General features: G+C 48.2%; 1 protein-coding gene across 1 annotated transcript in view; it reads right to left on the reverse strand.

Annotated features, from left to right (window-relative positions):
• Positions 1–16,806, reverse strand: part of MAP2K6 (mitogen-activated protein kinase kinase 6) — a 54,423-nt gene that overhangs the window by 19,867 nt on the left and 17,750 nt on the right. Inside the window, exons 2-7 of the mRNA XM_054221426.1 lie at positions 8,715–8,781; positions 7,725–7,773; positions 5,114–5,227; positions 3,418–3,537; positions 2,573–2,689; positions 2,048–2,099 (exon numbers count right to left, since the gene is read on the reverse strand). Of these exons, the coding sequence (XP_054077401.1) occupies positions 2,048–2,099; positions 2,573–2,689; positions 3,418–3,537; positions 5,114–5,227; positions 7,725–7,773; positions 8,715–8,781 (519 nt within the window). The remainder of the gene's footprint in view (positions 1–2,047; positions 2,100–2,572; positions 2,690–3,417; positions 3,538–5,113; positions 5,228–7,724; positions 7,774–8,714; positions 8,782–16,806) is intronic.

The raw sequence follows: 16,806 nt of genomic DNA on the forward strand, positions 1-16,806 counted from the left end.
ACTTGGCTGTGCCAAGCCAAAAAAAGCCAAAGAGCTTTCTATCAGCAGAGGGCACCAAAGCTGCCCACGCAAACCCCTGCACTTTGTGCACGCCAGGAACCCGGCTGGCTGCAGCTATGCAAGTTCAGGTGACCAACTCGTGGGCCTGTCATATGGCCTGCAAGTGTCCCTTCGCTTCCAGACTCCTCTGCCTGATCTGGGGGGGTGGGAGGTAACCCTGCATGTAAGCCATCGCATCCCCCCACACAGGGGATGGCCACAGACATCAGAGCGCACGCAAAGGAACAGCTCAGCAGGGCTGGGGGCATCTCCAGAAGCTGTCTGCAAAGGGCTGGAGCTCTGGGAAGCCCCCAGCTGGAGCTGGTCTCATGCCAGCACAGGGAAAACCCATGGGTAAAGGAAAAGGGGTGAGCAAGGGTGACAAGGATCAGGGGTTGCAAGGGAAGGAGGGAGCAGTAAGCTAAGACAAGGATCAAGATTTCAGAAATGCCCTCTAATTTTAAGGATAACAAGCTTGAAGGCAATGTGAACAGCAGCAGGCGTGTGGGTGCTCCACACCTTATGGAAATCACGCCAGTGTCTCATCTATTTATTACTGCCAGATTTATCTGCTTCCCATCACGGCCTTATAATCCTTGGTGCATTCACACTTGCATCACGCTCATGAAGGCGGTTATAATCACCATCAGAAAGGGAAATTACGTCACAAAAAGAAGCTAGTAAGTGATATCCACGAGAGCATGGAGGTGCTCTCCTGCACAGCAGGCAATCGCTCCTTGTGAGGCTAATCCCAGGTGACATCTCAACACAGCGCAGGCAGCACAGGCTACCCTGTTTGCTCTTCTCCCAGCACCGATCCTCAAAAGAGAGCATTCCTTTCCCTGTTGCCAGCCAGAAATAAGAGGTCTCTTCTGCAAGAAGGTCCTCTGTCTACATGTGATAAACTATTAAATAGAAGAGCTGAAACACCATCCGAAGGAAGCCAGAAGCTGCTTTTGAGTCCTTATTAGAATTGGGTGGTTTACAGTTCCTTAACATCTGGTCTCTAATCAGCATTTTGCATTCAATTCAGGTATCTGAGATCCTTACCCATCTGTTACTATGTTGAAATAAGACAATTTTCGGTGGAAAACAAACAAGTAAACAGAAATCCAGAAGTCGAGCAGCATTTTCCACCTACTGTAAATGATACAGAAGGCAGAAACTCAACTCCCAGCCACAGGCAGAATGTACAAAATGTGACTGCCTGCTAGAGCTGAACTCTGTTCGCTTCAGATGTTCCTTTCCCTGGTGCTCACACACTCCAGAGAGGGCTTTTTCCTCCTCACGACAAATTGAAAATGACCCTTTAAAAATAAAGGTGTCAAGCAGCCACACTGCAAATTTGTTTCTTTCTAAGCGTGTTCATGGCATCTTTGAGATGCTCTAGAGGGGAAAATGTCAGAAGAGTTTAAGGAGGGTATTTATGAATTCACTTGAGGCTATTTTAGGTATAAAACTATTCTGCCCCACCAGGGCTCCGTGGGGCTCCGTGAGCTCCGTGGGAGCTCACACACGGGGATGGTTAGATCACTGCACGAGGCATCACACTGGCATGGAGACGCCTCTGGCTGCATGTCAGTGTGGAGCGAGGGGAGCAGCCTTCGCAAAGCCTGATCCAAAGCCCACCAAGGTCAGAAGGAAAAGTCTCTTTTAATTTTGCAGAGATGTTGAAGCAGACCATGGATTTAGACTATGCATTAGGGAAATGCACCCCAGGGGGGAACGGCCCTTTCTCTGCCAGCACGATCAGGCTGGAGCTCACTTCTCCTCCCCCTTGGGGAAACACTGGGACCAGCATGCAGTTTTTAAAGAGCAAACCAGCAAACATTTCGTCTGACTAGGTTTTGCTAGTCATGAGATGCTGGGGAATATTTTTGCTGTCAAAGACCCATTTTATCTTGGGTATTTTGGGAGCCCTGTGCCTGGCCACAAGGCCAGCCCTTGCGAGGCTGAGAGCGCGTGGCGCGGGGCAGAGCATGGTCATGGCTGTGTGCCTGGCACTTACCTCTGTGGATCACGGAGAGCTTACTGTGTAGATGTTCCAGTGCTTTTACAATCTGAAACAACAAATCTAGAATGAATCACAGCTGGCAACGCCATGACGAGGAGGAAATGCTATCTGGAATGCTATCTGCAAATGCCATCTGCACCTGCTCCGTCCTCACCAGACCTTCTTGGAGGGAAGGAACTACATGCTCCACAAGTCCTGCACCCCCACAGCAGCCCGAGGTGACAGTAGGCACCCAGGGATCTCCCAGGGGCACCAGGACCCTAATGAAAAGTCAAAGGAGCTGCAGGGCCCTCCCCACATCTAATGCTGTGCCGCCTCTCAACTACGTGTACAGGGACGTTTCAGGTATTTATGCCTTATAAATAACATCACCTCAGACGAGATACTGGAAGCCAGCTAAGAATGTTCACATGGGCTGGCCCGTGGACCGTGCTCTTCCCAGTGCCAATACAACAAGGAGACGGGGTCACGTACGCCTTGGTTTAGAAGAGAAATGCCCCTTGCCCTGCTAATACTCACAGAGACGGCTATTTTTCCTAAGATGTCCTCAGGAATCGTCAGGCCTTTGTCAATGACGTGTTTGTAGAACTTGTCCAATGAGGTATCCATCAGCTCCATACATATCCACACGTCCCCCTGGAGGATAAAGAAAGCAAATATCTGCCCACTGGAATGAAGCATGCTTTCCTTTCAGGCGCAAAGGTCTTCTTTGGCACTTGCCTTTTGCTGGCCTGTTTGCCTCTTCCCTGTCTTTTAAAAGTCATCCAACAAAACGGTATTGGGCCTTCTCTTTCCCTCCTTCCCAGCTGGAATGAAGCACTGTCCACTACCATTTAGGGTGTATTTTCTGTCTTTTCCCAAAGCAGAGTGCCAGTGATTTAGGAGTCCTGAAAATTATCGGGACTGAGGATCCCTACATGCTCAGGTCACCGCAAATGCTCAGCCAGGAAAAGTTCAGCTCCGTAGAGCCATGCTTAAAACTCTTCAATAAATCTTACTCTTCAGAGCTTTCCACATTTTTCCTCCATGTGGCTTTCTCATTGCAAGGCAGGACAATATTAACACTAAGGGATCAGGCTGTGAGTTGGTTGTCCCCATCACTCAAACCCACCACCAAGCCCCAACATCTCAGCACTGGGGCCTCGCACATTCCTGGCACTGGGGCTTGGCTGCCCTTGGCCCCTCCTCATGTGGACCACAACTCTCCTCACTTGCCAAGAAGAAACTGTACGTGACAGATTCTTAGGCTGGGATTGAGCAAATCCACATTGTATCAAGTACCCATGTCTAGATGGAGATTAAAGCCCCGGCACTTGGAGGGAGTCTCCTGGGGGGCAGCGCAGCTGATATCCAGGATGCCATACCTCTCGGAAAAGCGCCCCATAAAAGGTGACAGTGAAGGGGCAATCTACCGTCCTCATGGAGATATCCAGATCCATCAATAACCTCTTCTGCTCCTGACTGTTCACTGTGGCTCGGATCCGCTGGAAGACAAAGCATTTTGGCGTTGGCTGTCAGCACCTCCATACCATGCTGTTGCTGCTACAGAGGACTTGCCACAGCCATACCTGTGCTGGTCACAGTGCCTTTACCCTTTTGTCACACCTCTTTATGTTACCCTTTTATCCTATCTCTTTATCATAGGCACATGACAAGGACAGCACCCATGGCAGGAGCACCCTCGTACCACAGAAGGCAATGCTGGATGAAGGGGTCTTCTAACCTCACCCCAAACTGCAGGTGATTTTGCTCTTCCCTGCAAACACCACTCTTATTGAACAGACAAAAGTCACTGTGGCTTGGGAGAAGAAGAAGGAGCATGAAATCGAATTCTAGGCTGGTGGAAGCCCATGACCTTTGGAGCTGCAGTGGACACCTATTTACATCAGCAGACTTTGGTCACAGGAGAGGGTTCCAGCCTTGCAGCCAGAGCCCATGTGCTCCCCATGGCTTTGGAAAATGGACACTTCCCAGTTTCCAAGGAAAGAGATGTCATTCTGTGAAATACCTGGAGACCCTCAGCTGGGAACCACCACAAAGGGGCATGACATAGTCCAACAGAGGTGACACACACATTCCAGGCTCCTCGGCCAAAGCCACTCGAGGTCAGTAATGTGGTAGAATTAAACTGTTCAGCATTGCAGATGCAAGTAACAGCCTGAATGTTCCTGCCATACCCTCTGCAGATCTTCCATCATACTCAGAGAGGTCTTTTGCAGTTTGCTGAACACCAAAGCAAACAAGACCAAATGCAGAGCACAGAAGCCCTGAGACACCTCCCAGCATCCACAGCAAAGTCTATCCACAACTGAGGAGCTAAGAGTTTTCCTTCAGTTTGCTCATAGCTTCCAGCTCTACATCTTTTTTTCATTTTTCTTATTCTGAAAGGAAACTTGAGCTAAAATGCAGCCAAGCAAAAACTGGTCCTTCCCAAAATACAAATTTTCCCATGGCTATTTCCCCAAGCTGCAAGCTTATGAGTCTAAAATATTGTTATGAAAACTTTTCAGAATAGCATCTACAAGCCTGTCACGAATCGAGATCCCAGTGTAGCGGACAAAATGTAAAAATCCCAACAAAAATTTCCTGTTCCAAAGAGACTTAAAAAGTCCCAGCTGAAGAAAATTATCTTATGCAATTAAATTTACAGTACAGTCTTCTTTACAATTACAATTAGTGTGCAGAACCCTGAACTGAGAGTATATGTACATTAGAAAAAAGTATGTGTATTTAAAAAATGATGGCAAATATCTTGTAAAATCCTAGCAAAACCAGGAGTATTGCAGATACAGACGAACAATATGTTTGTGTGCACCACAATGCTGGAAACCTATTGAGCATCATATTTTTAAAACAAGTCCCTTTTCATGGTTAAACGGCCCAAATCTACCTCGGCACTCTTTGCCCTTGTATAGAAAGAGGATTCCATGAGGAAAGAAGCTGATCGCAGGAAAGGCATGCGTCAGAACAAGCGAGGTTAGAAATGTGCACGAAGGAGAGCGCAGAGGGTGTCCCCGCACAACGACACAGACAGAAAGCACCTCGGGAGGCTCACTCTACCTTCACTGCCATGATCTGCCCGCTAGGCATGTGCCGCATCTTCTCCACCACCCCGTACGCACCTCGTCCCAGCTCGGAGATGGGCTCCAGGTCATCGGCTTTCACCTCAAAGTTCTGCAGGGGAAAAAACCATCAACGCCAAGGCGGCCACTGCGCGTACGTGCCACGCAAGGAGCAAAACACCCCTAAAATATAGCCCTGCTTGGCACATAAACTCACTTCTGTGCATCCCCCTCCCTACCTGCGCTCATGAGGCTTGAAAAAAATTCATGGTCCTCAGGGGCCGTCGGGAGGATTAACTCCTGTGCAGTAATTAGCAGAGTTCTGAAGAGGACGTGCCTCATAACGACACGAGCAAGGAGCCCGTGCTGATGAGCATCCTCAGCTCGGGCGCAGGAAGGACCGCTCCTTTGGTGGGATGCCGTCCTCCCGTCCCCCCGCGCCCCACTGTCTACAGCCACCTGTAGCCACCAGCACTTTCAGCTTCTCCATCCTCTAAGGGCTGGGATGGGAAATGCCACGGCAGCTTCTCCCGTAGGAATCACCTTCAGTCTTTTTAGTCTTTTTCCTTCCATCCTCCTCCTCCCACAAACAATCATGGAAATATCTCCAGGGTTTTTTAAGGCCTGTAAAAGTGTATTTCTCCAGACCTGTAGATGGGCCAAATACCAGCTGAGTGTGCCCCATTTTTAAACCACGGAGGATTTATTTCATCTAGCATTCAAGATCTCTTTCTCCTGGCCTTCCACAAAGGATGACTTTGTTTGGAGCCCTGCATTCTAACCTGCCCTTCTCCTTTCTGCCGTGCTATTGTGCATCAGCTCTATTTTTTGCTTATTATTATTTTTGGATGTTTAAAATATGCCTTTGCTACTAAAACCGGCCATTCCGTTTGCTGAACGCACAACCACATCAGTCAATCATCCTCCAGAAAGAAGTGGCTTATAATGAACTGATTCACAGTGCATAATCCCACACCGCTTTTTGCCGGCACAGCAGAAAAGGAAAAAAAAAAAAAAACCTGCAGCCTAAAATGTGCTGGCTGGGGATGCCACGGCGTGCAGGGCACACACACTGCCTCACTGTGCGCCCCGTCGCTCCCTCGCAGCTACAGCGCCTGCAAAAGGAGCCCTGACTAACATTTTTGTGTTTAACGGCAGAGATTTCAGCATCTCTGCCGGCCTGACACTGCTCCTACTGTTCCACAGGACCCTCTCCAAAAACGCACTTGGACTCTCTCAATGCCACTCTTAAATTTAGCAGCGACGTTTAAAGGGAGAGGAGGGAAAGCGGCTTTCCCTAGGGATCAGGGATGAGCGTAGAAAGAGGGGGCACATCCTAAAGGAACCTGGCTGGACAAAGAGGTAACAGATCCATGGGAAACGCAAGCCATGGCATGGCAGTCCCTTTGAGACAGCCACCTATCTACAGCCGCAAAAAAGACTGAGCTCTGGGTTTTACAAGTGCATTTCTCTTTGCACCGTCCAACATGGGCTCTCTGCCTCCGTGCATGGAGCCTTCCTGGAGCACTTGAACGTTTCCTCGTCCCCGGGACAGCAGGGGAGAAATGATTTTCTTGGAGCCGGCGCTTGCTCTAGCAGCAGGCATTTTCTCTGCCTCGGTGCTGCACCAGTTTGCTCCAGAGGCATCTCACACTCTTTCCACCTTCCAGCCCCCGCTTCATGCCAGGGAAAATACAAAATACAAAATGAAAGAAAAGCATCCAAAGATAGACATTATAACACACTCTTGGATTAGCATTTCACTTCATAAATTAACTTGCTGACACCGAGGCCTATCTCTTGCACATAATAAATTTATTGCCCAGCTTTAAAGTGCTTTTATGAATGCTGCTGTGCCATTTTCTCCTATCAAAATAGCTGTCCTCGGTTTTGTTTTTGCCTTGCTATTTTTTTTAGAACATCAGGTGGACTGGTTTCCATGCTGTCAGAAGGATTTGCTTCCAGGACAGGAAGATCTACCCTGAGTTAGACTCCGGATGAGATGGCCTTCAGTCTTAGCGAAGGGAAATACTTTGGATGAAGGATTTAAATCAGCAAAGGAGTTGCAAAGGAGAGTAAAATCTGCTGTTCGCAATCCCCTTGATTTATAATCGTTATTTCCAGGGCATCAGCTGCACCTTATTGAGCCAAGGAAAGAATTTCCAAGGTGGAAAACGTGAAGGGGACCCAGGTGTCATGGGATACCAAGGGTGGGCATTTGGGGGCACGTTCATCAGAGCGGTGACAGCCAGTAGGTCACATTGCAGTTGGCCATGGGGCCATCGGTCCCATGCAGACAGCCCGTGTTGGAGAACAAACACCAGACGCTAGTCGGCTCTCGTGGCTGGAGGTGGCTGTCAGGGCTCACACAAGCCCCCAGGCTGGCTCTTCTTAGCTCTTGTTCATCCAACAACTGCCTTCCATTTCAAGCAAAATGGGCCACATTTTTTTTTAATAGCTGGTGTTTATTCATCTGCCCTTTTCTGGGGGCTGAAGTTAAGCAAGCCCACGAGCAGCCTGCCTGGACAAGCAGCCAGCACCACAGCAGCCAGCCCAGGATGGTCACCTGGCCCTAGAGGTCTTCTTCTCACCACTGCTCCCAGTCTTACCTCCTCGCCAATAGAGATGCACGCTTTGGAGTCTAGATCTCTGGGTGGCCTGCAGGAAAGAAAAGGGAAAAGATGTGAAATGTTCTTCACAAAGATCAATTTTCCCTCAATGAGTAAATAGAACCCCTGCAGCCCCCCAGGCCATCCCCTCGCACCCCCAGGCCAGCAGCCATCGCAGCCCTGAGCAGCCTAACCAGCCTCCTGGCTTTGCAGGATCAATAGATACAGGGAAGATCCACAAAGTCACCCCAAAAAGGGGTCAGGAAGGAAACTGCTGGAGTTGGCGTTTCTCACATCCGACTTCCCCGTGCAGGAACCCAGAGAGATTCATTGCGAAAGGCAAGCCAGGTGGCAAGCACCAAATCTCTGCCAGCCTGGATGAAAAATGGATTAAACACACATAAAGGTCTCAAACCACTGTAAATGATTACCTAAGTCATACAGCATGGGTTAACAGCCTAATAAAAGTCAATCCTCAAGGAAGCAAAGAAAGCCAAGCAGGTTGGAGTTGCACAAATTGCCGTAAAAACACGGGGTTTTCTTTTGCAAGGCTGAGTTTGTAGGGAAGGGGATGCATTTTTATGCCTTGACCAAATGCACATTACTCAAACCGGGTGGCAGAAGTACCACATCGGTTAAAATCGGGTGCCCATTCTGCTTTTTCCTTTTCATGGGCACATCATGAAGACATGAGACATGTACCACGGGCAGTGATGGGCAGAGGGTGACAGGCTGAGACCCTCTGCTTGCACCTGGGGCTACAAGGGAAATACAAGGGCTGGGAAGTTATTAACCTCCCTAATGGTGCCAGCATTAACTGAAGTGTTTCGTCCCCGTTCCTTGCATTCCCCCCCTTAACCCAGACCTGCAGGCACGAGCCCCGGGTGCTGGCCGTGACCCGGCCGTGGCAGCGCAGGCGCTCACAAAGGCTGGAAGGCAGCTGGGGTTCGTGGTTTTCTTTTTATTCTCCCTTAGTGCTTGCAGACTTACGTGGAGCTTGTCTGTGGTTGCTCAAATGCTTCTTTAGGAATTTTCAGCCCAGGGTTTCTCTTCTTGCCTGTGAAACAAGAAAGAGGCAGAATTAAAGAAAGGGTTTTTTGTTGTTGTTGTTGTTGTTTTGTTTTAATTTGCAAAACACAGCTTGCCTATATTTGTTGACCTTATTTAACATAAATGCCTGGCCGGGCTGGTGGTGTAGACTCAGGGCACAGAGTTCAAAACATAAAGTGCCTTTGTTCAGTAACGCTTCATTTAGACCTGCAAGGTCTGGCTGCCAACTCGGTACAGAAAACAGGCAAGAGCTCTGGCAAAGGCAGGCCATGTGAAAATGCAAAGAGAAAGGTATTTCTCCTTCGTCAGCCCTACCCACATAGGATCCCTTAAAATGTTCTTACATTTTAAACCGTTCCAGATTCATAACTGTGAACCCTGGCAGGATTAAAAGCCTTTTTACAATTGAATCTGAAAGTCCAGAACCAGATTCTGATTCTGTTTAAATGCATGTTTCACCTCTCTTGGTCATTAAAGTTGTGCAAACCCAGCAAAAATAAAGCAGAATGAAGTTTGCAGGCTTCAAAGCCATTTGTTTCTGTTCACACTGACCAGCCAAGCTTTTCTGAGCTGGATGAAGCTCAAGCTCTGAAGGAGTTCAAATGCAGGCTCTCCTGTAAAGGGGGTCCAAGCCGGCAGACACAAGAGCCAGGCAGACCAGAGAAATACAAGAACTTTTTTATGACTAAACATACACAGCCACATTTCAGCACGGGGTTTCGAATTCATGGATAAAATAACCTGAAAACATAAGTCATGTCACCAAAACCCCAAGGTAAACATCTGGCTGTTTGGCTGGGTAATAAAATCCCTGGTCCCCCAAAACGACACAAGCATCTAATTTAGGCGTTAAACATTTTTAACCTAACAATTTATATCAATTACTGTCTTTCTTTTAAGCATGACTATTACTCTCTATTCCCAACTCTCTCTTTCAAACTTTACATGTTTGAGTTTGTTTTTCCTTCTGACACACACTCATGCCAATAGACGTCTGTGCGTCCCCGTGCCGGAGGGCTGCGAGATCAAAGTGCAGGCACCCAGAACCGAAAATGACCTTTTTGAAGCAATTAGTCAATTCAGATTGCCAACATATTTTTTTTGTTTTCAATCTTTTTTTTTTTTTTCCCCCTTGCCTCCTCCAAAAGACAAGATCACGCTCGCTCCTTTTGGCAAAGAGTCATTCCAGGATGGGACAGGCTGCGACAACCCAGCTGACACCTCGTGGGAAAAGCATTTATTGGAAACCACTGTGCACACTGGCTATTGTTATTAGAAATCTACAGAGCTGCAAATTCACAAAAGGGAAAAAGGAAAAAAAAAAAAGCCAATTCTCTGCTCCAAGGAGCTTCCAGTCTACCACAGAAATGGCAAAATAAAAGAAGCAAGGTCACTCAGAACCATGAAGAAAAGCTCCCAGTTGTCCCAAGAGGTAAAAGCTAGTCTGTAAGGAAGGAAAAATCACTGTAAAAACAAGTGGAGGAATTTCTACAGTTAGCAGAGCTGTTCTTTGACTCTTTTCCTTCTAGTTTTCTTGGTTGTACTACGAAAGTCTCTAGAAGGCACAACTAAGAAGCAAGCCCTGCTGTGTAAGATGCTCTAGATACCATTTTTTGCCCAAGCTGTGCCAAGTGCACATCGGATCCAAGAAGATGCTAAATGGGTAATAGTATTCTTGATGTTGTCATGTTTTAGACAAAAAAGGAATCTCAAAAATACAGGTCTTGCAGCGCAGGCAAAAAACCCACCCTGTTTCTCTGGCAACTTGTAAGTCTGCCATGCCAGCGACCTCTCTGCCTCCAAAAATCTGCCTGCAGCCTCTCACAGTTCAAGCAAACACGGCAACCATGGGCACGGGAAAAGTAGTGTCTTCACCTGCATTTTCCACGTGGGAATCAAGACACAGAAATTCTTCAAATTGCCCACGGAGGCAGGACTTGCCTCTTCAGCTCTAGAGCAGAACTCTTCCCATTAGCACTCCCCAGCCGCCCCTTGGCACGCTTCTACACACCAACTATGCATCCACACTCGCGCACACCACAACCAAAAGAGAAACAAGCACGAATTTGCTCAGTTCTTTCCTTTTTTCTTTTTTTTTCCTTTGTGGATTTGCTTGCACAATCCCGTGGGCTGCACCCGAACCTCAGGACCCTGCTCTCAAGCAGCTCTGGGAGGGCAAAAACGAACCTACTGGAAATTAACCTAATTTGAACGTGAACCAGAACAGGTTGTACAGCATTTAATCGTATCATGGTTCACAAGTGGTGTCAGCAGAAGAACTAGGTAGCAAAATGCCAAACCCAAATAAATATTAAATGCCTTCCGCCTTCTGGTGAAATAAAATCTGCACTTTGGGGAGTTTATTTTCCTTGTCTCTTCTTCACAGAATACAATATTTTGAAACTTTGCCATTTTTTTGAAGCACAATCTGTTTGCGCATTCAAGTTGCCAAGACACAGACACAGTTTAACGTTCTTTGGGGTTTTCTTTTCAAGAAAGAAGAAAGCGATGACAGTAGCAAGAAGAAAACGTGGATTTCACGAGGGCAGCAGGAGAAGGGATCGCGGACGGGAATTGCCACGGCCGGGACTGGCACCCACAGCTCCGGCGCGATCAGGTCCCGGTGTGGAGGCAGAAAGCGTTACCTCCGCACCGCGGGGTTATTTCATGAAAGTCTTGGGCTGCCATCGGGCAATTTCATGCCTCTCGATTGCATTGGGCGAAGTTTCGGAGCTCCTTTTGTTACAACATGCAAAACGCTTGTCTCTCCAAGCCTTCTGCGGCCAGCGTCTCGCAGGAGGCATTCGCAATCCCGAACGTGACACTGCCTTAAAACCAAGGGCACAGAGCAGGGGTCAGCACCGCTCCGCAGAGCCGGGGCTGCCACCCCAGCAGGCTGCAGTGGGGTGCAGGAACCGGGGTCCCCCACTTTGTCCCGCATCCCAGCTTCCCGGCTCCCAGCCGCGTCGGGGGAGCTCAGCTGAGACTCTGCAGCTGCTCCAAAAAACACGGGTCCAGGTCACACGCGCTTGAAAGAGTTTCTCCCCAAAGGCAAACGCTGACGCTTAGAGGGCTTTTTTAAAGGAAAAAAAAATAACTAGAAGTCCCAAGATCAGTTCTCTTCAATAATAACTGCCAAGCAAGTATCTCGCTGTCAGAATAAAATCCCTCAGTTTACCATAGCAGACATCGGCTTTGAAAGACGACGCTGCATGAAATTACAGTTTGCAGAGAAAGTCATCCGTCCAGGAGCTCGAAATGTGGGGGCAGCTTAATAACACACAAAATTGGACGTTACCTGTTCCATCCACCAGAAAACCAGTATTTTCCATAGTGTTTTTATGAATCGTTATTATTTTTAGCTTTGTTTCCTGAAGAAAATCACCGCATGGGTGTATTTGACAGTCTGTGTCCCTTGTGGCAAGTTTAAATCCACCGGCCAATTCCAGCCCTATCTGCCCGAGAAACTGAGCTTTTGGAGACTGCAAATTTGATAAAAACAGGTGACTAAATAAAGAAGTCCCCAACTCGGATGCAGGCTGAAGCACAAAAATAATCCATGGCAGACACCAGGCATCCCCGTCCAAGCTGTGCAGAAGCCCTGGGTGTCTCAGACACCAAAATAACAGCACGAGGTTCAATCCCGAGGCAGAAGCCAGCCTGAGCCTGAGCATCCGTGCCGGGGATTCACTGCAATCCCTTGGGATTTGCGATAAGGAAAGCCCCAGCGAGCCATCATACGAAGCATGAAGTGTAAATGTGTCTCCTGCGAAAGGTTCACAGCCCTGGTGGATCAACAGATGGGATCGTACATCTGCTCCCCAGCATCCAAAAAGTCATGAGTTTTCTGTGTAAACAACCACTGGTGGCTTTCTGGTCTCTGAGCCTTCAAGGTAAAGCTCATTTGAGAGCTCTCCCTGCGATTTTCCACACGGAGACTTCCACAAGCACTTGACTCCAAAGCCAGGTTTTAAGAATAACGCAGGGGAAAAAACAGCCTGGTTTGGAGCGATGCTGAGGGCCAGCTCCAGAACCGAGTTCCGATTCAGCAAAACACCCAGGGCATCTATAACACAACCTTAAATCGACTTTCTTTTAGCAAAGCAATTAGCTCACAGTAAATATTGAACTGACTGGTGCTAGAGAAGTTCCCACCGTTAAAAAAGCCTTTGAGTTCGTGGCAAGCCCGTGGCTCAGGGCTGCAGTAATGCCAGCTGTAGCTGCAACATCACTGCCAGGTTCTGTGCCCAGCCACCTGCCCTGGGTGCCTTCTGCGCGGGCACTGCCTCCGCCAGCCCAAGGAAGTCAACGCTGAGCACGAAGTGAGGTCTGCAAGCAAAATTCTTAATAGGAAAAAGAAAACCCGACTTAATGAAAACACATTAAATACTTCCCTGTGAAGGTCTTAAACCCAATTCCTGAGGGAGGGGAGAAAAAATACAACTTCCAAAGGGCTTGTTAACCTCTTCCCACCAGCACTGACAGAGCGTACAGAGAGATTAATGTCGCTAGCCCCTTGCAATTAGGGCAGCGTTAAATATCAATATTGAAAAAGGAAACTTCAAAGCTTCGCAGCAAAAGGGTAGGAAGCATAACAGAGAATAATAAAGAAAGGGAAGACAGGAATTCACTACCCACATATGCTGTAACAGCAAATAAACTTCGACTTCTGAAGGAAAATCCCATTCCCCAGTCTCCAGACTTTTCATTGCAGTCAAAAACTTTTTTATGATATAATCCAAAGTAACTGGTTACTTGCCACAAAAAGCTCCTATTTCCTTCAAAGGATATTAACTAGTTCTGTCTTCGCCACAATTTATTATTAAAGCTGTGTTCAATAGTCGTGTAGCAACACTTTCTTTCAAATAACACTCTTTAGCATATAATTTGCCGGTAAAATTTCACAGGCGGGAAATGCCTCTTTCTCCCACTTTTTTTAAGAGATAAAATTGGCTCGTTTAATATTCTTGCCTTTCCTAAAGCTACATGATCTGCTTTTGTCCCATCAGCTGCACCCAACCACATAAGCGAAAACCCTAAAGCGAGGGCAAACTGGAAATACTTGGTGTGCTTCCACGGAACCAGAGGGACCCGGCATCTCCTGGGCTCTGCAGGACTGAGCCCTGCACCACACCCAAGTGCCACTGCGCCCACTTTGCAGCGGGAAAGGACACGTGGCCTTGCAAAACCAAGAAATTAACTATGTTTTGTCCCAGAGGCCCTGGAAATGCCCAGCAGGAGACAGCTCTTCATGCAATGACTTGGTCTTCAACGTCAACGGGCATCTCTTATCCATAGCCCAGTTCCAGCTCGGATTTCAGCAAGCAATGGTAGATTTGATGCTGTCAAAGAAAAGTTTAAGCCTTGCAGGCCAGATGGAAATACCCAAACCTCTGAGAACTCTGCCCAGTAACATGCCTGGACCCAGGCACACGAACACTAAGATATCGTAAAGCTGCTCGTGACACTCAGGGCAGAGCAGGGTCACGTGGAGCAACTAACTGTGCTGCAGATGATGCAGCAACCTCATGTTTAGTATCAGTTTCACACAGGATGAAGAAAAAGGGGGAAAAATATTTTTTTAACCAGTATTAAAGACCATCCCACAGGTTTCTTCTTTATGCTCGCAGATTATTAAAGGTTAAGGCACGTGCAATGGTTAGAGTTGATACAAACCCATCGGAGCACACATGAGAGCTCAAGGGGTGGTGATGGACTTGCCCATCTCCTTTGGTCCTCATCATCTGCCCCTGCAAGAGCTCATCACTGCTCATCAGTTCTCAAGGTGAAAAGCCTTTAATTCTGCCCAGGTCTCTCCACCAAGGAATCCCACAAGTGGGGACGTCCCAGCCAAGCGTAAGAGGAGCAGGAAGGACGGGCACATTCCTGGCGTCCCGGCAATCAAACACTCACCACCTCTAGACTAAACAACAGTCACCGAGCAAAGACGCCTGAGATTCCCTGCCAAATCACTGCCCTTAAAAATTAAAATACACTTAGATAACACAGGATATTTTAAGTGAGCAGGTCCGAGGGAGAAGCCATGCTGCCAGGGCTGTACCTGGACTCGTTTTTACAAGCTGGCTCCATTCCAGCTGAAACGGAAATCAAGTCCTCGGTCAAAAAGAACAAACACAAATGGGCGTAAATTCATGAACTAGCCACTTCTCGTGGTTTTAGTAGTACAAATATATCTCCTTGGGAGGCCACTTCCCAGAGGCAGCCCCACCTGCCTTCCCAAGGGTTGTTGTGGCATCTCCACAGCCGTGACCACAGTGCCTCCTGCATCACTTCTGCCTTCCTCCATGGGCTTTGGCTGCATGAAAGCCTTTGAATTTTACCACAAAGATAGACAAAGCACAGGATCAGACCATGCCCTTTTGATTTAAGTGTCTTTGGGACAGATCTGCAGGTGATAGGGAGGCTGGTGTTGGTGACAGTGGTTTGGTGGATGGGGTATGAGGGAAGTTTTCTCACCACTTCTGCCTTCACAGTTGGGTCGCGTGTCTTGGTCACCCTTTGGTAAAGCCGCACAAAACCCCGCTGTGCGGTGCTCGAAGCAGGGACAGGGCAAGCGAGTGCCCAAGCAGTGTCCACCATCCAGTTTGTAAATGCAGAGCTGTAGCCAAGCCCTAGTCTCTGGGGAAAAGCAAAAGCTTCATGTAAGCACCAATGATGTGGAAGGGGGCCTGAAAATCTGTTTTCCAGCCCCTCATTAAGCCATGGAAAAAGAATTTGATGTGCAAGAGATTCTTAAAACCTCTTGAAGTTTCAACCAAAGGCCAAGAGAAGAGATGAAGTGGATATTGTGCTTTATTTGCCTCCCTGAAATATAGTTCAGCAGCTCTCTCCTTAGCCCAGTCGATAAATGAGAGTGGCCAAGTGTCAGTGGCTGCTCCTGCATCACTGCCATGAGAAATGGATTGGTTGAAGACAAATGGAGATGCTCCAATAAGAAACATGGTATGTCCCCTGCACAGGAAAGGGATGGCTCCTGCACGTCTTTTATCCATGTCTTCCCTCACGGTTGTTTGCAATAACTCCTTGAAAATGGCAATCTTGAAATCTGTTTCCTTAACAACTCATTTCAGAGCAGCTCAGGAGAAGGGAGCTGAGCCTGCCACGGTCATGGGGCTGAGACGTCTCCCAGCTCCGGGCTTCCTTCCTCTCGTTCCGGTGCCATGGAGCCGTCAGCGCATTTGGTGGCCATTGGCACATCCAGGTCTGAGCACATCATCAGAGCTGCCAGCCCCATCACTGCACCCCGTGTCCACGCTGCAACTCACACCTTTATGTCTCAAGAATTGAAGTTCCCTCCTGTCGCTGCTCCAGGAACCGCATTTCGGGACAGGAAGCAGGAAAGGCAAGAGCATTTTTATGACTGTGATGGATTTTGCCAACACGTACTGGAATCATAGAATCATGGAATGGTTTGGGCCGGAAGCGACCTTAAAGAGCATCTAGTTCCAACCCCCTGCCATGGGCAGGGACACCTCCCACTAGACCAGGTTGCTCAAAGGCCCATCCAAACTAGCCTTGGTTCAGGATACGCCTGAAACACTGCGCCAGGCACAGAGATACCATGGGACAGCCCAAATTTCCTCTGAACTCCTCGTCCTCCACTCCTTCTCTTGGTGCTTTTCTCCAAGAATAAATAAATAAGTAAATCTCATTTCGTCTCAAACCTGGAAATGCCAGGGGGCTAAATGGAGTTGCTTGAGTCACTTCTCCTTGCTCCTTCCCTCCATCTCTCCTTGCTGGCTCCGACCAATGGCTGAGACACGGCACGAGCAGGGGGAACCTGCTCCCAAAGACGCCTCCCAGAGACTCAAACGCAGCCAACACATTGCCCCGGGTGCCACCAAATTTGCTTTGGCAAAGAGGAGACGACCTCAGAGCCACAGCCCAGAGGTGGACACTTTCTTTTCTCAAAGTCAGTCTAAGCAATGAAAATACAGAGACAGAAAACCCCTGCATCTCCAGCTGGAAAACCAACACCTGGAAACCTGTACAGTGGGAAACCTCAAACTGC

This window comes from Rissa tridactyla, chromosome 15, assembly GCF_028500815.1.
Source record: "Rissa tridactyla isolate bRisTri1 chromosome 15, bRisTri1.patW.cur.20221130, whole genome shotgun sequence".
NCBI classification, from domain to species: Eukaryota; Metazoa; Chordata; class Aves; order Charadriiformes; family Laridae; genus Rissa; species Rissa tridactyla.